General features: G+C 40.8%; 1 protein-coding gene across 3 annotated transcripts in view; it reads right to left on the minus strand.

The window, feature by feature from the left end:
* Positions 1-3,899: 3,899 nt before the first annotated feature.
* COLEC11 (collectin subfamily member 11) overlaps positions 3,900-22,690 on the minus strand; it is a 49,047-nt gene continuing 30,256 nt past the window's right edge. For 2 of the 3 annotated variants that reach the window (XM_073336087.2, XM_073336086.2), the window contains 4 exons: positions 12,794-12,865; positions 11,108-11,161; positions 7,068-7,163; positions 3,900-6,907 (listed from right to left, as the gene is read on the minus strand). In XM_073336087.2, coding sequence (XP_073192188.1) covers positions 6,498-6,907; positions 7,068-7,163; positions 11,108-11,161; positions 12,794-12,865 — 632 coding nt within the window. In that variant the 3' untranslated portion in view covers positions 3,900-6,497. The remainder of the gene's footprint in view (positions 6,908-7,067; positions 7,164-11,107; positions 11,162-12,793; positions 12,866-22,690) is intronic. The other variant, XM_073336091.2, reaches the window with a different exon arrangement.

Raw genomic sequence — 22,690 nt, forward strand, 5'->3', positions numbered from 1 at the left:
CCCATGTGGCCAGAGATCAGATGTTCAGTTGGGCTCCTCCTTTACTCTCTTCTTTCACACAAGCATGCACACACTCATTCTCACTCCCCTCTACCACATGCTCTTCTTCCTTCAGCTTTATCTCTCCATCTCTCCTCTACCCTCATCTCCTCACTCTGTCAGTCACCTCAGGAGGAACGGGAAGTGCTGGTTTGTTTTCCTGGTACATCTTGATCCTTGATACATCTTGATCCTTCTGTTCTTTGCCTGTGGCACGCAATTGCTTAGCCTTCCAAAAGCTATAATACTATGGTCTAATTCCAGTTATTGTGTTTAGTGTGCAGGTGGATGGGTGGTGTCAGTGGCCTGTGGTATACAGGAGGTCAGATTAGATGATCTGGTGGTTCCTTCTGACTCTATAACTCTATTTTGATAGGTGGTTGATGTTGGTGTTCCCATGCTTCCTGCTGGAAGGGAGCAGACTGTTTTGTTCTGGTTTAACACACACACAGGCATTCATCTACAGACTTGCCTACCCTGGCCGACCAAAAAGCCTGAGCACTCATCTAGGTAATATTTACATGAGGTGTGCTTACTCTTTGTTAACTCCACCATAGCCACTTCTCACCTTTTCCTCCCTCTTTATCCCTCCCTTACCCTAAAAGTTATTTCCTCCCCATGCTAAATTGAAATGCTCCCTTCTAAACACCTTAACTATGCAACTCTCCTCAAACCCCTCCTCCATAGTCCACCAAGATTTCATCCACACAGAATCAGTTCTCTCTTCACCTGCCAAAATTAATCAGTTCTCCATTCACATGATCAGTTCTTTCCCTCCATAAAATCAATTCCCAACAAAAAAAATTTTCCCTCCCAAACAGTCAAAACTTATCACAACACAAAATCAGTTTTTCCCTCCAGTACCTCATAGCGGTCAGTCACTTCTCCATTACAACAGCAGGCTCAGGTCCCCGCTGAGAGCACTGTTTCACAGGGAATGATGCTGATGGATGGGTTCGGTGCTGCAGGGTCCTTCAGTGAGGGGAAGGAACGGGAAGGCAGAGACACCCTTGTAGAGTCAGGAGGGAGAGGATGCTGTATCTGCTCCTGGTTACACCTCCTGTGTGCCTTGCCTGACGCAAGTAGGAGGCACAGAAAAATCACTACAAATTCCAAGGTAGCAGATGATCACTCAACACCAGAGGCAAGAGAGAGAAAGAAAGTTGGACTCTCCAGTTAAAAGCTGGAGACTTAATAGATATGACACACACATACACACAAAACTATGGGATTGGGAACTGGAAAGTTAGGAGTTAGCTGATAGACTGAAACAAAATGAAAGCTAGAGCCCTACGAAATAAGTCTCTAGGATGTGGACCAGTTCAGGCCAGAGTGCTACAGGGGCCAAAGGTTCCCACTAATTTGGTAACAGGTTCATTATTATCTCAACCGGTGTTACCTGAACTTATGTAAAGAGAGTCAATCATTTTCCTTATAGAATTCCAATAAAAGTGCTCTATTTTTGGTATAAAATGGACTTATCTTTAGTCTTCCTCTTCTTTTTTATCTAAACAAGTTTATAACTCATGGATACATGATAGCCACAGCGTGAGTGAGCTGTTCACCTGTCAAGTGTCTTTGAAACATATTTTCAAGTATGCTGGTGATACATAACAAAACATCCTTACTATGTAAAATACACTGAATACATTATTTTGACTAAAATAAATGTGTTTCATATGAAAGATTGATTCAGGGGCCTGAAGAAATCACTATAGAGAAGACTGTTCGATTGATTGACAGTTTTTCCAAAACACACCCTACATGTCCATCACTTCGGTAAAAACGTTTTCTTTTAATATTTAGGGACAAATATTAAACAAGAAAAAAAGACAATCAAGTGCAGATTGACATAAACCTTGTATTAACTTCTTGGGAAGACACTCTACTTCACACTTACAATTGCTTTTTGCTCATGCGTTCTTAACGTCTTCCATAGAAGTACATAACAAGTATGTTTCTTAATGTGTATGAAAAATACCAATAATTTTTCCTTTCCCAACTAAAAAAAAAGTAATCTCACCAATACAACGATTGTTCAAACAAAGTCCATGCCATAAAATGTTATGGTTTAATCTCCCTTATTTATTAGAATAGTCAGTGGTCACTGGTTCCATCACTAGTGACAGGAGCTGATCTAATGACTATTGAACTCAATAGGGGTATGGCTAAATTGCAGACTAAGCCTCGGCTCTGACAACTTCCCCACTTACGTCCACACACCTATCAGTCCAACATGAGTCAGCAAGAACTCAGGTCCTAGATCCTAGGACCATACTAGGGGGATGGGTTAGAGCCTATGTCCTACTGTGACTCAGGTCCAAGCTCTGTCACTTTGCACTGTGGATGCAGGTTAAGTTACAGGCCCAAGTCAGAAGGTCCACACAGTGCAGTATGGACAAATTAGCATGGCTGTGAGTCCCAGGTCAAGACATTTTAAACCCAGATTTATAATGCAGTAGGACGCTCAAGCACGGACTTGGAAACACTGAGTCCACAAGCTCGGATTCAGAGTAGACATACCCTAGGAGTCTTGCCATTCACTTCAGTAGTCTTTGGACCAGGCCCATAGGGCTAGACCAGGGGTGGGCAAACTTTTTGGCCCAAAGGCCACATCTGGAAATAGAAATTGTATGGCGGGCCATGAATGCTCACAAAATTGGGGTTGGGGTGCAGAGGGGGATGAAGGCTCCGGTTGGGGGTGTGAGCTCTGGGGTGGGGCTGGAGATGAGGAGTTCATGGTGCAGGAGGGGGCTCCGGGCTGGGGCAGGGGAGTAGGGTGAGGGAGGAGGGCTCTGGCTGGGGGTACGGGGTCTGGGGTGGGGCTGGGGATGAGGAGTTTGGGGTGTAAGAGTGTGCTCCGGGCTGGGACCGAGGGGTTCAGAGGGCAGGAGGGGGATCAGGGCTGGGACCGGGGGTTGGGGCTCGGGAAGAGGCTCAGTGGTGCAGGCTCCAGGCGGCACTTACCTCAGGCAGCTCCCGGAAGCAGCGGCCATGTCCCCACTCTGGCTCCTACACAGATCCGCAGCCAGGCGGCTCTGCGCGCTGCCCCGTCCGCAGATGCCACCCCTGCAGCTCCCATTGGCCATAGTTCCCGGCCAATGGGAGCTGTGGGGGCAGCGTGCAGAGCAGAGCCCCCTGGCTGCCCCTACATATAGGAGCAGGAGCAGGGCCATGCCACTGCTTCCGGAAGCAGTGTGGAACAGCCCCTGACCCTGCTCCCCAGTTGGAGCTGCGGAGCTGGGCAAGCTCCAGACTGCGCTCCCCAGCAGGAGCTTGAGGGCTGGCTTAAAACAGCTGGTGGGCTAGATCCGGCCCATGGGCCACAGTTTGCCCACCCCAGGGCTAGACTGTAGCTTTATAATCTGCCCCACGCAAGGCACAGTGCAGAGGTCCCCCTTCCTCACAGCAGAACAGAGAGTGAGTTGTGACTCCCCACAGCACAGCCAAAGACCCATCCTCAGCAATGAGGACTGAGTAATGTTGAGCCCTACCTCCCCACGCAGTGGAGTTAGGGCTCTGACAACCTATAGTGAACAAGGATATAGAAAGACCTTAACAATACAGTTGGTTTCCCTTTTATTTCATACTTCAAAAGCTGTTGAAAAAATGGTGTAAGTGTAACACTGACAAACCCCAGTCGTTGGAAGGCGGAATCAAACCTGGGGCCTCGGGAGTGCATGAGGCTCTACCGCATAAGCTCAAAGCCAACTGGCTGTTAGCTAAGGCTGTAGAGCAGACTCATTAATCTCTCTCTGGCCTCGGTGCCACTAGATGGGACAGACCACCACACCCAGAAGGTGTCTGGGTTACACAAGTACCATGAAAAATGGAGGAAAATAAATGGGTTTTCTGCTGCTTAATACTAATTAGCCATTTGATCAGAAATTCAGATTATTCACGAAACACTCTATAAATCTGTGAAATGTTGCATGCCTGCTGCCCAGCTCAACTAAGGCTTTTAGGCCTGCAGGCCTGTTTTCTACCTCATCCAAAGGAATCTGCAAAGAGATTCATACACGCAGAATCAACCAACCACATCAGCATCTTGCAAAAATGGGTAAAGAGTGGGCAAAGCTGACAGCTTAGGCACACAAAGTGTCTTTATGTGCCATCCTAGGCAGGCAGGAACCCAGGCTCAGATTGCCCTTATTTATTACTATACAGCTATAATGCCTTGACCCCACCATATTGGTGGTTTAAAAGCCTCGGAGGGGTTTTATTATCAGGAGGCAAACCATTACAAAATTCAAAGGGAATATTCCCTGGGTGCAAACTGACCCACAGGGATACATTTGTAGTCCTTCTCAGATTTTGTAGAATAAGAACCTTTGCATGTAAGTGTACAACCACACCAAGATTATCTGAGATCTCAGTTAAAGCCCTGGAAAAGCCAAACACACATGAGCCATACTTTACCTGTACCAGAAAGAAACACTGGCAAGCAGAACCAGTCACCATCTGAATTGTTCATTCGGGTTATGTCTCTGTAGCACTATGGTCTGCATGGTTTTCATATATTAGAATAATATTCTACCAGTTTTAGGAGTTCATGAGTAAACCTTTATATATAACAGGTTCAACTTCACAACAGTTAGCATGCCAGGATGAAACTGTTTATTTCCTTGAGAATAAAATTAACATGTAATTTCAAATGTTGTCATGCTTTGAGGAACTGAGCAAAAGTCCTATGGTCAGTAGTCTTCCATTAACTGTACCACTGTACAGTAACTTATTAATTTGGTCTTGCCTAATACGTGGAGGCTACCTGAAATCACACAGCAAGCCTGTTTTGAGTTTCTTCTAGATATTTCTTCCAGATTGATCAGACATGCTTTGTGATTGTTTCATATTTAGTGTTATTTACCCTTAAAAATTATTTAAAACATTGAAAGCACACACTGTCTGAAAAACACAATCGACAGAGGTTTCCCAGTGACCTTCATATGTAGAGTAGTTGACTAAAAGATGAGAGGAATTGCAACAGGCCACTACAAATATCCAATATTCATCACTCTTTTTGTCCAGTTATACCCTTCAAAAATATACCATATTTTTCAGTCACATGCAGTTGTGAATTGGATACACAAATAAGTGGGGCAAAATGACTTACTGCATTCCTTTAGAACTATATCCCTATAGATGTACTGATTTTTAAAAAAAATAAATAAGATTTTATTTAAGAGAAGACATAGCCATGAAGAGTAGCAAGGAAGAGTAGTAATCACAGGAACAAAATAAGGGACCAATTCCTGAAGTCCTTACTCAGAGATAAATTCTCTGCTGGGACAAATGAATGAAATCCGTTGAAGTCAATGGAGCTGTGCTCATTTATGCCTGCAGAGAATTTGGCCCTTTTTAGAGAGTCTTTACTGAGGCCAATCTTCCGCTGACATCAAGTTAAGGACTGAGTGAAAGCTAAGTGAAGACTTCAGTATTTGTCCCAGTGAAAGGAACTGTTGGACAACAAAGGTTTTGTGAGACTCATGATGTACTCAGGAAGCCCTCCTTGTGTTTTGTAACCAAAAATATCAATCGCGAATATCTGAAGCAAAAATAGACTAGCGAGTGCTGCGCTCGAGAAGTGCCAGAATGCAGGTATCTGAAGGGCCATAAAATGCCATTCCAGCTTTCCAAAAAGGTGCTGGAATGCCATCCAAGAGTGTTCCAGCAGAGCTCAAATACAACTTTAGAGTACTGGCTTACTTTGGCAAATTCTTTTATCCCACCCTCAGTTAAACAACGTGTAAGACAGACAGAACCTGGCACTGCATTTTCTGAAGAAACACAAAGTTGACTTATCTCCTTCTAGTACTGAATTATAAGCCATTTCGACTCCCCAAGGCAGTGTAAATGGGTTCGCTCACTGAAGTGAGTCTCTGTGTTGTTACTTGCAAACAGTTTAATAAAAAGATGTTACAAAAATGGTAGAACTGATGGGTTAGTTGGCTTGTGCATGTGTCACAGAAACAGGTACAAAGCCTGTCCATTCAGAACCCTACTGCAATAGTTGTACTAAGTAGCTGGGGTATACAAAAACTTTTCCTTATGGCTTGAAATAGCCAGAAATGTCATCTTTGTCAACCAATATGAGCAATTAACATTAACAATTAAAAATGTTAAGATAAAACAATATCAAGAATCTACGTCTTCAGAAACAACATTATAACAACATAGAGCCAAATTCTGCCCTCCATTGCTGTCATGCAACCTCATTCATTAATTGCAGGGAGGGCAGAATATAGACCTTATCTAAATACATATTTTCTTAGGGCAAGACAAACTATGTCTTATTTAACTCTGATCTTCCCTTCTGAAGGGTAAATATTGATATTTGAAATACCTAATTATATTTACAGCTGTACAACACTGATGTTATATACTTGTAAAATATAACTAGTACTTTATAAACAAGGGGTAAGTGATACAATCTGCTTCAAACGGGGGAGCAGACATCCTCACACATTTTCTTTGTCAAATTCACAAACAAAATACATTGTAATGTGACAGGCAACGTCATTCCATCCACCGGAGGCCACCATTTCCACACAGTCCTCCTCATCATAGGCATTATTGGGTTCGCCGCTGCGCCATTTGTTGAAGGTCTGCATGGGTGATCGATCAGAATACACAAAATTGCCCTCTTTTTCCAGGTCATTGATCCCAATGAAAACTCTGGTGAGCCCTGCTTGATTGATGTAAGAAGCAATCAGACTATTTGTATTCTCATCCTTGGGCATGCTCAGTGTTCCTCCTCTTCCATGGCAGTAGAGCTGGGCATCCATATATCTTTTCTCTTCTTTCACCAGTAGGTATATCTTATTATCTGTCTCACGCACACCAGCGACAGCTGCGGGGGAGGGCAGTGCTGAAAAGTGAGCACTCGCATTTCTATAAACCAACTTAATGCACACCACAAAAATAGATACACAAATCAAATATGAAATGGCCATATTCTTTAAGAGCAGCTTCATCATTAAAAAAAAATAGGGCACTTGGAAAGGGAGAAACATACAAAATAAACATACCATTTTTTATGAATTTTAATTCAGTTGTCAGCTGGGCCACTTGGATATCCATTTCACCAATAGCCTTCCTTAGCTGGCTGCATTCACAAGGGATGCCTGCAGAGATCGGGGGGTGCTTGCTGTTAAATTGTATATACAATCATAAATAAAAATGTTTTGTGAAATATATTTATGTGACTGTATTGCTCACAAAAGGGGCTAGCCTGATGACCCCAGAGAGTGAAATTCTCTGTCCAAATAATAGGCAGCAACTGTGCAAACTTCCCCATGTTGACCCACCAACATCCTTCACTCTGACCTGTGGGTCTACCTATAGGAGTTCAGTTCACTTCACTTTCTATGCTACCTCAATCCTTGGCCTCTCTGAGGAGATCCCAAATGATGGTGCCAATTAGTGCCAAACATGTGGCAGACACCGGTCCACTAGGAACAAAAATAGGACGTCTTTAAACTTCTTAGTTCTCAGTGATGCATATATAAGGCAAAAATCTCCTCTTCCATCTTCAATGCAGATCTCTTTTCCACACAGGAAATCTGTATGGTATATTCTGCATTTGCTCTGCATGAGGAATCTATCTGCACAACAGATCAGAGGCAGATGTTGCTCCTATTATGTAATGCTCAGAATTAGCCCTAAAAGACAGTTCTGGCCATTTCAAAAGTGTTTGTTTGTTATAGTTCTTCCAATAAAAGACTTAAGACTCTAGAATTCTGCCCATTATCCCAAATTTACATTGGTCTGAAAAAAGCAATTTTAATGAGATTATTAAAAAGGTAACTTCTGTGAGCCCAGTTTTGAAAACTAGGTTTCAGGTAAGGCACCCAGTTCTGCATATGGGTATTCAAACCTGTATTTAATCATGCTAATATCCAGTTTATCTACTTAACTGTCTGATCCCACCCCCACCTATCAGCTCTCATTCAGTATCCTGCCCCAGATCTGCCTGTAATGTCAGCCTCTATGGCCCATTTGTTAAATTTTCAAACAAGCACTTTTGTGCTTTCTCCAGTTCTGCCCATCACAGGTGGGAGGAGCTCCCTGTAAATATCCACAAAGCCACTTCATTGTTAATCTTCAAAACCCTCCTTATAACTCCTCTTTGCCACAATGCCTACACAAAAATTCAACAAGAGTTAGGCTGCTGGCGCACTGATACTGCAGAGGCTCATTAACCTGCACATCTACCAATGGGATATATGCCATCATGTGCCAGCAATGCCCCTTTGCCATGTACATTGGCCAAACCGGACAGTCTCTATACAAAAGAATAAATGGACACAAATCTGACATCAGGAATTATAACATTCAAAAATCAGTAGGAGAACACTTCAATCTCCCTGGTCACTCAATAACACTCTTAAAAGTGGCAATTCTTCAAAAAAAAATCCTTCAAAAATAGACTCCAATGTGAAACTGCAGAACTGGAATTAATTTTCAAACTGGACACCATCAAATTAGGCCTGAATAAAGACAAGGAGTGGATGGGTCTTACAAAAACTAATTTCCCCATACTTTTACTCACACCTTCTTGTCAACTGTTTGAAATGGGCCACCCTCGTTACCACTACTAAAGTGATTTTTCCTCCCTTGGTAATCTACTGTTAATTGAATTGTCTTGTTAGACTGACCTCCCCACTTGGTAAGGCAACTCCCATCTTTTCACGTACTATGTATACATACCTGTTACTGTATTTTCCACTCCATGCATCTGATGAAGTGGGTTCTAGCCTACGAAAGCTTATGCCCAAATAAAATTTGTTAGTCTCTGTGGTGCCTCAAGGACTCCTCATCGTTTTTGCTGATACAAACTAACACAGCTACCACTCTGAAATTTGAATAGTGTAGATCAGCTGTAAATTACTAACCCCCAATGGAGCAAGGAGAAAGCAGGGAAGGAAATGCGACACAGAAATGTGTCTCCTGCAGCTATTCCTAGGCTAGTGTAGCTAGCACATACTAAGCCCCTGACTCAACAAAGCTTTTAAACACCTGTCTAAATCCATGCCACTTCAGCAAACCTCTTAAAAACATTTTGAACTTACACATGTGCTAAAGTACTTTGCAGGCCCTTTGCTGCTTACTGCTGTATGCCTGGACCCAGGGTCTAAGTAGCAAATGTAGGAGTGAAAGGGGGTTCCTTCTCCTTTTGAATGGGCACAGTCCAAGTCACTATCCATCCCTAAGACTCTTCTCCTCACATAACAAGGCACTGCATAGCCTTGCTCCTTCCTAACCTTCCCATAAGAGCAGATGTTTTAGTAAACATTGATTGTTCATTACTCACTGCCTAATAGCAACCACTGAATGATACAAATGTAACAATGTGGTTAACAAACACATAATTAATGCAAACAACATTTCCATTTTTACATTTCCATTATCTAAGATAAAATCTATTAAAGATATTAGAATGCAGGGGAGGGGCTGCATTTTTGTCCTAAAAGCACCGATAGTCTATTATTTTCCATCTTCTGAGTCTAAGGCCAGGTCTACGCTACAAACTTACATTGGTATAACTATGTCACTCAGGGGTGTGAAAAATTCACACCCCTGAGCGATGCAGTTATACTGACTTAGCTCCCCTACATAGACAGCACTATGTCAAGGGGTGGGCTTCTCCTGTCAACATAGTTATTGCCTCTCATGGAGATGGATTAACTGCGCCGATAGGAGAAGCTCTCCCATCAGTACAGCAGCATCTTCACTGACGCAGCTGCACTGGTACAGATGTGCTGCTGCAATATTTTATGTTTAGACTGGCCCTAAGCTTTTCATACTCCTAACAAGATATTGTGTTCCTGTTGATCATCCAGTGGTTTTTCAGATTCTCAAACAATGTGTAGAAGGGCTTTGCAAAACAGCTTCTCTCCACCAGCATAGCTGGCAAAAATCACAGTATTCTTGAAAACCAAAATAAGGTGAGTTCTGTAGATCAGTGGTTCTCAAATGTATTTGATTGTGTCCCCTTTTTTGTGCTTGTAGTAGTTTACAGCCCCCCACCCCGCAACACACAAGTACATATACCCATAAAAAAAAATCAACATGCAACTCTCATTAAACATTAAAAACAGCAAGGCATTGATTCAAACAGAGCCAATGATCCACTGTAATAAGAGCAAAAGAAAAACTGCAATTGTGGTCGATGCTTACAATTAAATGTACACACCACGTCACAGCAAAGAATGGATTAAAGTACAGAGGGCGATGACTTTGAATAATGCTAGGCAAGCTTAGCAGAAATCCATGAAAATGCACAGTGCCATCTGAGGACCTGATGTGTCTGGAGGAATCTGCTTAGTTATTTATTCATTGCTGGGGATAAAATGTGTGCAGTAAGTTCTTTTCCCCCAAAAGCTTTTCATGCCCCCCAGAATACATTCCGCACCCCACTCCCGTCTCAGGGCACCTGCCCCTGCAGTTTGAGAACAACAGCTGTGGATGAAAATATGCCCTCCTACCCTGCCAATAAATTCTGCAAAGCCTAAGCCTGTTGGCCTTGTAGACACTGGCATGAAGTCCCTAAATTGCTCCTTAGGCCCTGTTCATGCACTAAGAACCACATACACAGCCCAGCTTTGTGCCCATGAGATGTCCCACTGAAGTCAATGAAGGTGCAGGGGTCCCCCACAAGGTTCTCAGTGCAGAATCAGGGCCTAAGTAGGATCTCCAGAGATGTCTTTTTACACAGTGGTGAATGACTGGGAACAAGTTGCATTCCTGCTCCCATTAGCTTTCTGGAATAACTAAATCCACATTGAGTTAGTGGGGAACTATTGAGCATTCTTTCAAGCAATTGTCCACCCCCCAGAAGGAATTACAGTACAACTCCCAGCAGCCATTGCATCCTCAACAAATTTTTTGTAAAAGTACCCTGTAGATGTGCAGTATAATCCAAATTACAATGCATAAATCAGAAGAGGTTATTCAAAATTTTTACTTCCAACAGCATTCTTCAGCATTTTTAAAAGAAATGTGTACTATACATAATTTATACATTTTTTAAAAAAACTATACACTTTGAAGATCTATCATGGTTTACCTGGGTCTCCATTAGGACCAGGTGGCCCTATATCCCCATTATCTCCCTTTTCACCTAAAAAATGAAAAATATCATCAATTTTGCTGCTCAACAAACAGATTGGGTCACCAATTTCATTAACAGGAAGTTTCTAAACAGGGTTTTTGTGTTAATGACTAAGATTTAAGGCAAAAAACAAATGCATAATGTAGAGATAGGCCCCAAACGATGGAGAATCTGGATTTGTTGTCCCAGTCAGTTCATCATCAAGACAGGCTCAAACTGTGTAGCTGGGATTCAGAGACAAACATCATGACTAGTTTCATTCTGTTCCATTTCCTGTTATTTGTGCCAGCACTTGCTTAGGCACTATACAGAGCAATGACTTCCATGGAACCTGTAAGGAAGTAGCACTTCTGAAAATCAGGCCACTTTTATTTAGGTACCTAAATTTTGATTTAGAAGCCTAAAATTAGACAACTTCATTGAAAATGCTGTTCAAAATGATTTGACCAATGTCACAGAAGAAGTGGGAAGTCCAAGGAATTCAGACCTCATGGCTCCTGAATCTGTGCCTACCAAAGTACAATCCTACTTCCCACCCGCTCTCCTTTAAATACCTATACTTGGAGGTTGATGTAACTTAAAAACTCTTTAATCTACCCAAAAGTCAGCTTTCTGAGACCTCTTGATTCTGCTGTGTGTCAGGGTATAAGATAACTAGTCCAGAGATCTCCATCATTTGATTGACTAGAATGTGATTTAATTATAGGACTTGCTATCTATTGTGTCAAGGTTCCTTCCCCACTCTGAACTCTAGGGTACAGATGTGGGGACCTGCATGAAAACCTCCTAAGCTTACTTTTACCCACTTAGGTTAAACTTCCCCAAGGTACAAACTATTTTCCTTTTTCCTTTGAACTTTTGCTGCCACCACCAAACATCTAACACCAGTTACTGGGAACGAGTCCATTTGGAAACGTCTTTCCCCCCAGAATCCTCTCAAATGTTACACCCCCTTCCCTGGGGAAGGTTTGATAAAAATCCTCACCAATTTGCATAGGTGAACACAGACCCAAACCCTTGGATCTTAAGAATAATGAAAAAGCATTCAGTTTCTTAAAAGAATTTTAATAGAAGAAAACATAAAAAGAATCACCTCTGTAAAATCAGGATGGTGAATACCTTACAGGGTAATTATATTCAAAACATAGAGAATCCCTCTAGGCAAAACCTTAAGTTACAAAAAGACACAAAAACAGAAATATCCATTCCATTCAGCACAGCTTATTTTCTCAGCCATTTAAACAAACAGAATCTAACACATATCTAGCTAGATTACTTACTAAGTTCTAAGACTCCATTCCTGTTCTGTCCCCGGCAAAAGCAAGACACAGACAGAGAGAAAGGCTTTGTTTTTCCCTCCCCCCAGCTTTTGAAAGTATCTTGTCTCCTCATTGGTCATTTTGGTCAGTTGCCAGAGAAGTTATCCTAGCTTCTTAACCCTTTACAGGTGAAAGGGTTTTTCCTCTGGCCAGGAGGGATTTTAAAGGTGCTTACCCTTCCCTTTATATTTATGACAATTGTGGTAAGCCCTGAGACAATCTGAGTAATTTTAATTATGAACTGGACTCATCTCAAAGATGAATGGCCCTTGATTATTCAGTTGAGACACCATGGGAGAAAAAAAGATTGAATCAAATATACCTTTTGAACCGATGGGACCAATTTTTCCATGTCGACCCATACTGCCTTTCTGTCCTTTGTCCCCCATTTCTCCTAAACATAACAAAAAGATCAAAGACACAAGTTAAAAACATTGTCTGCTTTATTCAGACCCCCAGCAGCACTTCAGTATCATTTTCTATGGCAGGCAGCAGAAAATGTTGTAGGAAATTTTCTTTGCAATTACAATGAATGATCACCAAGGTTTGTCAAATTCCAGGAGTCCAGCTCTTTCCTCATCCATGGCCTGCTACATAAATAACACAGAAGCACATTTAATCTTCTCAGTGCAGTTGACTTCACTGGGACTGCACAGGTGTAAATGAAAATAGAATTTGACTGAAAGCCATAAAAAAAGGTTTTGTATGACTCCACTCAGATAATTTGTCATGCCAATGTATTGTTGAAAATAAAGGGAGTTTCCAGAAAAACTTGTGGACCAAAAGGCTGAATCTATTATGGAATTTAAGAGATTTACAGGTCTTCAAGCATAATGAGTCAATTCGTCTAATGCAGTGGTTCTCAACCATGGGTACACGTACCTCTGGAGATACGCAGAGGTATTCCAGGGGGTACAGTCACTCAGCTAGATATTTGCCTAGTTTTACAACAGGCTACATAAAAAGCACTAGGGAAGCCAGTACAAACTAAAATTTCATACAATGACTAGTTTATACTGCTCTATATACTATACACTGAAATGTAAGTACAATATTTATATTCCAATTGATTTATTTTATAATTATATGGTAAAAATGAGAATGTAAGCCATTTTTCAGTAATAGCATGCTGTGACACTTCTGTATTTTTAGGTCTGATTTTGTAAGCAAGTAGATTTTAAGTGAGGTGAAACGTGGGGTACGCAAGACAAATCAAACTCCTGAAAGGGGTAAAGTAGTCTGGAAAGGTTGTGAAGCTCTGATCTAATGGAGTAGCAACAAAGTAACTAAGAGCAGAATTTAGTCTTTGCGTTCTGTAAATTCAGTGGAAGGCAGTTGCATACTTATTCTTTTCTCTATACTCTAAACATCTCAATAGTATTATAATGAGAAATAGTGAAAGCCTTATGTTTGCCCTCTAGGGGCACGCACGCGCACACACACACAGTCTAAGTAATTCACAGCAGGAATGTAAAGTGTTATTAATTTTAATGAAGATACCATGCAGTACTTTACAGTGGAGTTGTGGTAAATGAGCCACTTGAAAATTATCTTCCTCAGCAATTTTTAATGAATAAAGGATAAATAGGCACATTACAAAAGCTGACATAAATTGTCAACGTTGCCATAATTTACCCTCTTCTTTCAGTGTTTGTCCTGGCTTTCCATTGTGTATACACAGAAATCCAATAGAAAAGGGTTTGATTCACTTTCTTCATCTGACTTTGACCCCTTTTACCTTGGTTGTACCATATAACAGAATATTCGGATAGCTCATGGAAAACAAGTGCATTGTAGGAGGTATGTGTCATGCTTTATCCTCATACATCACACAAAGTAAGCTGAAGAAGAGAAACCACTGTTATCTGACCAACGAGTCATTATAGAGTGGGTCTTGGTATCATTTATCTGAACTCTTCCCCAGAAGGTATCTGTCATGTCATTTATCACAGAAGTAGTTTTAATCAAAAGTGATGTTACGATCGACTGGCTGGAATCAATGTCCACATTCTACCATCACTAGTCAAAAGTGGAATTTGGTCCACCATATGTGTCTAAGGTAGGAAAGTGACCAAGAAGTCTCAAGTGTGGCTCTTCTCCTTCACACCCTTCAACCAATATGGGAAATTGTTATCCTGTTGGTATAGACAGTGTCAACAGACTTCAAAACCCACTATTCGAAAGCATGGGAGATATCTCCTGCTACCCAGTGTCTAGAATGCTTTCTGTAATGAATATTGAAAATGGTTTGGCCCTGTCTACACTAGCAGCCAAAACATTTTCAGTGCTAGGAGGACCAGGATCTGACAACAATTGCTAATTACTGCACATTACTGAAGCTTTGGCTTAAACCATGCCACCCATGGTTAGTAAGCCACAGCTCTTCTAAACAAATCCAAGTGGATATACATGTGCCATATATACTTAGTTTGTCTGAGCTGGAAGTTGCTCTTTGCCTGTAGCGTAGTAACTCTGAAGCCAGCAAGATCATTCATCCTTGGGGGGAGGGAAGCGGGGGATAATCTGGATCTGGTGAATACCTGCTGTGTCAGATGACTTGTTTCAAGTAGGCTTTCCAGGAAATGTTCCTGACCTGACTTGTAAACAGCATTAAAAGGGAGTAGCCTTGGTTTTTTGCTGCACATCCCACCATCAGGCATGGTGGAAGGAGGGCTCAAAAGAGCACTCTGATCCTACTGCTCAGTGTATGCCCACTGGCTATGCCCTCCCACTCATCCCACACAGACATGCGAGAGCCACATTCTGGCCATACACCCTCCTCGTACCAGTAAGCCCTCTATACTAGGGACTCCACAGGGAATGGCGTAGCAACTAGCTATGCCAGCTATACACCAGCTAAGGAGCTCCAAGAGCTTTCAGTCCCAATTGCCCGATGAGTCTGCATAAGTGGACTAGAGCAGGGGAGACAATCTCGCCCAGCATTTAGCAGCTTGGTCTATAACTGTTTCCACTAAAAATTCTATGTGGCCTTCTTCTCAAAGGAAATCTAGTCTTATTTTAAACTGTGCAACATATTTTATGCATTGTCCCAAAATGAAAGAACCATTCATTCAATGAGATGAATTCAAGGAAATATTACTATACACAATAGGCCAGATCTTCAGCTTATAAATTGTCATAGTTTAGTTGAAGTCACTAGAGCTATGACAATTTATGCCAGCTGAGGATCTGGCCCAACAGATTATCAACCTGTGGAATTCTTTGCTGCAGATCACAGTCACATATTTTGGCTGGATTTTTTTTTAAAGCCTAGATACTTTTATAACTAAAAATATAATTTTAAGATAACAACAATCAAATAGCATGCTTCCAGGTAAAACCTAGTCTCCATAGGGTCAGGAAGAAACCTCCTTATTACCCTGGGCGGAAGTTTCACACAACTAGCTACCAGTAGATGCATTATGCTGGGGTAGGAAGCTCAGATTCCACCTTCCTTGGATGCATCTGTGGTTGGTTGAGGTCTTAAAGGCTAACTGGCCTGATTCAAAATGGCTCACTCAGATATGAATTGGTTACAGGAAGACTGGGGGTTATAATAAAAGGATTATATCAGAGGTTTGAACACCCAGTCCTAGGGGTCCTTAATAATTCATTTCAAACAGCTGTATCTGAAATGAAACAGACATGTATTCAGCCCATAAATATAACATGATATATAAACACAACTAATTTGCTTCTTGTGACTTCACATCCTTTTATGCACACAGAAGAGACTACTTATCAATAATAACCAGTAAAATGAAGCCTATGTGTTCTACTCAGAAATAAGAGTTTGTTTATCTCAAACCCAGGAAACATATATTAATTATCCTGTGCTCATTAAAAGAATTGTTTGGATTTTATTTTTTTCTACAGTCTCTCTCCCCCTACAGGAGTTTGCTTGTTCCATCTCACAGAAACACTCACTGGCTGGTAGCAAACTATAGTGTCATTCAAGGGTTTCATCAAACTTGCTTTATAACTCTTTTTCTCTGTGATTTAATCTCCTTGTGGGATAACCATTTAATTTCCCCATGGGAAAGCCTCTCTCCATGTAATTATTTCTTCCTATGGAGTAAACAATTTAAAGAGAGATTCCTCTACATCATTGGTTCTCAAACTATGGTTTGGGGACCACCTGTGGAGTCCATTCTAGCACACCACAAAAGAGCAATCCAAAAGAGGCATGAGGAAATTGGGGAGGATGGAAGCTCAGAGGGAATGCAGTCCTCATGCTGTCTCCCTGGAGTGACCAAAAGAGATGGGGTAACTACAAATTTGGACAAACAGTACAAACGGTCATCTGCAAGTGTCTACTGGTGATGATACACTTTGAAACAAATGCTTCAGCATCACATGGAACTCCACAGATGATAGAAGACTTCAGGATTTTGGAAGTGAACTAAGGAAGAGGAAAGGCCAACTGATCTTCTTGGAGATCCTTCCCATGAGCAAGAGAAGGCAGAAAATACTAGAAGTGAACTATTGAGCCCATTCAAACCAAATGCATTTTAATACAGCCAAATGCAAAGGAACAAGGAATACAGGCCATAACAACAGAAAGGGAGACTGTATCCTGGAAGGCAGTGACTGAAAGGGATTTAGGGGTCACAGTTGACAAGCAACCCAACATGAGCTCTCAGGGTGATACTGTGGCAAAAGGGGCTAATCTCACCCTGGGGTGCATAAATGGGGGAGTAATGAAGCAGGAGTAGGAAGGTGATTTTTACCTCTGTGTATGGCATTGGTGAGACCAGCATTGGAATACTGTGTCCAGTTTTGCTATCCACATTTTAATAAGGATATTGAAAAACTGGAGATGGTGCACAGACAAGAGCCAAAAAAATGATTTTGGGGGGGAGAAAATGCCTTACAGCAAGAGACATAAAGAGCTCAATCTGTTATCAAAAAGACGACTCAGAGGTGACTTGATCACAATTTACAAGTACCTTCAAGGGAAGAAAATATTGGGTACCATTCTAGTGGACAAAGGCAGAACAAGAACCAATGGCTAGCAGCTGAAGCCAAATAAATTCAAATTAGATATTAGCACAATTTTTTTTAAAAAAGTGAGTTTGATTAACCATTGGAACAAACTACCAGGGAAGAGGGAGATTCTCCATCTCTCATCTCTTCATATCAAGGCTGGATGTCTTTCTGGAAAAAATGCTTTAGCCAAACACAGAAGTTATGCTTTAGTCAAATACAAGTTATTGAGATCAATGCAGGGTAACTGGATGAGATGTAATGGCCTGCGCCAGACTGGATGATCCAATGGTCCCTTCTGGCCTTAAAACTTTATGAATATATGAAATTAAAAAACAGGATCCATCTTTTATGGGATGCTACTGGCTGATAGTTATGTAAACCATTCTGCCAGTCATTCAGGCCCATAACCTGGATGTTATCTTCAGCTCAGACCTCTAAGTTCTCACATCAAGGCTATGTCTAAATCTTGCAGATTCTTTTGGTATATCTTTAAGAGACGACCTTTCCTATCCATCCAAGCAGCTAAAACTCTCATCCAGGCTCTCATTAACTCGTATCTTGATCATTACAACATCCTTCTTTCTGGCCTTGACAAATGCAGTCTTACCCTGCTCATTTCCATTCCGAATGCTGCTGCAAAGATCATTTTCCTAGCCTGTCACTCTGACCGTGTCATCCGTCTCTTTGTATCCCTCCACTGGCTCCCTCTTCTCTATCACATCAAACATAAGCTACCTGTATGTACTTTAAAGACCTTTTGCACCCTATCCCCACGCCACTCATTATCTCTCTCTATCAAAAGGTCAGTTCCCGCCTCTGACTGGCCTATGATGCCAGCCTCCATCACCCACTGGTTAAATTTGCAAACAAGCACCTTCATGCTTTCTCCCATGCTGCCCTTCATGCTTGGAAAGAACTCCCCATAAAAATCTGCAAAGCTGCAAATCTCTCTTTACAGCTCTCCTTTGCTGAAATGATGACAAAAACGGTTGACAAAAGTTAGGCTGCTGATGTGAGACCATGCCTCTCATGCTGACCTATATTGTCTCGTTTCTTTGTACTCCTGTCTGCCTGTCTTCATGCATTGGCTCTTGTCTTATAATAGAAGTGTTATTTAACCTTTCCCACAATACCAAAACCAGGGGCATCCAATAAAATGAATAGGCTGCAGGTTTAATACAAACAAGAGAAAGTACTTTTTCACATAACGCACAATTAACCTGTGTCACTCATTGCCATGGGACATTGTAAATAGCCAAAAGTATAACTGGGTTCAAAAAAGAATTCGATAAGTCCATGGTTTTCTGAAAATTCAAGCACACTGTATCAACTGGCTCACCCTTATCCACATGCTTGTTGACTCCCTCAGAGAATTTTAATAGATTTGTGAGGCATGATTTCCCTTTACAAAAGCCATGTTGACTCTTGCCCAACAAACGTTAACCTGTCTGATAAGTCTGTTCTTTGCTACAGCTTCTACCAATTTGCCAGGTACCTTCAGCCATCTGGTATGGAGGCTTGTTTCAGCAACAAGTATCAGTTAGTAGTTCTGAAATTTCGTATTTTGAATTCCTTCGGTATTCTTGGGTGAATATCATCTGCTCCTGGTGACTTATTACTGTTTAATTTATCAGTTTGTTCTGAAACTTCTTCCATTGATTCAACAATGCGAGACACTACTTCAGATATGTTGCCCAGAAAGGCTAGCTCTGATGTGGGTATCTCCCCAACACTCTCTGCAGTGAAGACTGATGCAAAGAATTCATTTATCTTCTTTGCAATGACCTTGCATAGGTGCTGGAACTAGGGGTGCTCCCGCACCCCTGGCTTGAAGTGGTTTCCATCATATACAGGGTTTACAGTTTGGTTCAATGGCTCTCAGCACCCCTGTAACCTTGTATTCCTTAAGCTGTCTTTTAATACTTTGGTCACATAGAGGCCCTTACTCCCCTTTTGGCAGGCTTCCTGATTCTAATGTACTTTAAAAAATTCTTATTATCTTTAGCCTTTAGCAAGTTGTGTCTCAAATTCTTTCTTGGCCTGCCTTGTTATGTCTTTACACTTAACCTGCTAGAGTTTGTGCACCTTATTATTATCCTCACTAGGATTTGACTTCCAAATTTTAAAAGATGCCTTTTTGCCTCTAAAAATGGTCTCCGTTATTCTGCTGTTTAGCCATGATGCTATTCTTTTGGTCCTCTTATTGTCTCTTCTGATTTGGGGTATGCATTTAGTTTGAGCCTCTATCAACATGTTTTTAAATAGTCCCCTTACTACTTGCAGGCATTTAACCCTGGTGACAGCTCCTTTTAATTTCCATCTAACAAGCGTCCTCATTTTTAGGTAGTTCTCTTTAAAGATCGATATTATCGTGGTGGGGTTTTTTTGGTACTATTCCTTCCATAAGGATGTTAAATGTAATTACATTATGGTCACTATTATTGAGCAGTTCAGCTATCATTACCTCTTGGACCAAATCCTGTGCTCCACTTACAACTAAATCAGGAATTGCCTCTCCTTCTGTGGGTTCCAGAACTAGCTGCTCCAAGAAGCAGTCATTTATGGTGTCTAAAAATTTTACTTCTGCATCAAACCCTGAGGTGACATTTACCCAGTCAATATGAGGATAGTTGAAATCACCCATTATTATTGTATAGCAATACAAATAAATAAATAATAATAAATTATGCAAGTGGCAAATGGTGAGATATAATAGGAAGTCAAAAAGCAGCTCTTAAAACTGATCACGGTCTCTAAAATACAACAATTCTACACAACAGCTTTCGGGGCAAATATATATGACATACTTGAGTTGTACCAGCAAGATACGTCTGTGAGGTGCAAAGGCATGTCAAATATGCAGTTGCACATGCAAAACACATAAAACTGCATGATCTGTCTGTGCCATACACACGTGTACCTTTTGTGGGCACAACTTATGCACACATGCTTAAAAATGTGGCTCTGAGTGATGATTTTTGCACTTTAAACTACCAAGCAGCTTCTCATTGGGGTTTACAATTTAGACTGAATTACCGTGCTAATGTATCAATAAGCTATGTAAATAAACTTTCATCTAACATGATGAGAAATTGAAGACATCCATCAGCCTCACTTTTGTCAAAATATATATGCATTTTAAAGTAGAACTGGAAAATATTTTTGAATCAGATGGCAACTTTGTGTATATATAATTGTCTACACAAGACATCTTTCACCAGGGCTTTTGTACAGAATTCTGCCAGCAACACCCCTAAGGGAGCAGAAAAGTCATGTGAATATTGAATCAGACATGAAGGAGATTGCACTTTAATGAGCAGTAGGTAATATTAAAATATCTCTTGAGATAGTATTACCTCTCTCTTAGACATTGATCCTGCAAACTGCTGAGCATTTGGACCCCAGTCCAGTGAAGTTAATGAGATTATTCATTAAGATTAGCATGTGGTAACATGCTTCACCAGATCACCCCTAGAGTGCTCAGCAACTTGTAGGTTCAAGCTATTCCACAACATTTTGAGGAAACCTAATTTATAGATCTATGCAGTGTAGTAGCAGAAAAGTTCAGATACATTCTGTATATTTTCAGGTGTTTACTTAAGACTACAGATAAATTAAAATGCCTTGTAGGGCCCCTTTTATTTTTAAGAGTCCAGTTAGCTTGACAGTGCTTTCCAACATTACTCCCCTATCTCCTGCCGACCTCTCCCCCCCATTTCTTATTTTAAATGCTTTCGAACGTCTACCTTGGGTTGCACTGAGAGGGCATTTGTATTGATTGGGGGGCATTTGTATCGATTGATTGTTTGCTTCACTATATTTTTTTAATTTAAATTGTTATGAGGAGTTCGTGCTCCTGGAAGTTTGGGCCTAACACACAGGCTCATGGCTCTATGAAATCATTCAGATCACTCCTGACCAAGTAATCCATCTTCTGAGGGGAGAATGTCGGTTGTGTTGAGGTGGACAGTCATTTCATAATGGGCACAAAAGGAGACTTTGATGAGGTCACCTAACTCATTTCCATTTGTAACTGTCATCAGGATTTAAACTCAAGTGGAAGGCTAATCCTTTCTACTATATTATTCACCTGTGAACCATAATTTAAGGCTAAATTCTCTCTCAGCTATGCATGCAATGTTTTCATAACTTCAGTAGAGGCCTATATTCATTCAAAGACAGAAGCTGGCTTATGACATTTAATCGTCAGTCATAGAATCTCTTATACAGAATAGTTTCCTCTTGCTTATACTATATCTAAATTACTAAATTACTTTGGAAGTGGTTTAAATTACTTTGGAAGACTGATTATAATTGTTCTAGTGATTTGTGTTTAATCTAAATCTTACCCAATGCTTTATAAAATGCTGATATACAGGTGGTAATCTACTTGCAGAATAATCAAAAGCAATGAGGAAAGTAACATGAATTTATTCTTAACCAACGTCTAGTGACATGGAAACATCAAACAGCTTAGCATTTGGGTTTATTTTAGATAAGTATCCAAACATCTGATTGTTTATTTGAATTATCAAAATCTTTTGGCTCTGCAAAATTGGGCTGCAAATATCACTAGAGTAGAGATTTTCTCACGAAGTTCCCAGTACTTCCTCCCTCTGATCAGGCCAGAAATAGGAGGACAGCATTTCTTACATATTTAATTTATTTATTCATTGATTTTTGAACACTTATAAACCCAAAGATAGTAGTTACAGTATCTTAGAATTAACTTGTCCAACAAATAAAACAGATAGAGGGCACAAAAGGAATTACAGAAATGTTCGAGATCACAGTGATATTATAAATAGAAAAATACTGCAAAAACTACAAAGGGATTACATACACACTCTCAATTCAGCCACCACTTACTTAAATAGCATCAGAATATAACAAACATTAACAGTGTTACTACTGTAAAGATTTTGACTGACAGTCTTCCCTATTGGGCGACCCAAAAATTGAAAACGCCTCTCTTTTACTTAATGCCTGTGCGTCACAAAAGAATAACAAACTATAAAACTCAGTACAAATGTGCTTAAAAATTATAGTATAACTTAGTAATTAAAGGACATAGTCATCTAACACCTACATGGTCTCTGATGGTGCGAAATCAGGCCCACAAAGAGGTTAAAGATGGAGCTAAAAAGTTTACTGCTCCAATAACAGGCTGAGCTCTTTAGATAGTGGAACACTTAATAGCTTAGAGCATGTGGATGGACACGCTTTTTTA

Source organism: Lepidochelys kempii, chromosome 3 (assembly GCF_965140285.1).
Source record: "Lepidochelys kempii isolate rLepKem1 chromosome 3, rLepKem1.hap1, whole genome shotgun sequence".
In the NCBI taxonomy this organism is placed as follows: domain Eukaryota; kingdom Metazoa; phylum Chordata; order Testudines; family Cheloniidae; genus Lepidochelys; species Lepidochelys kempii.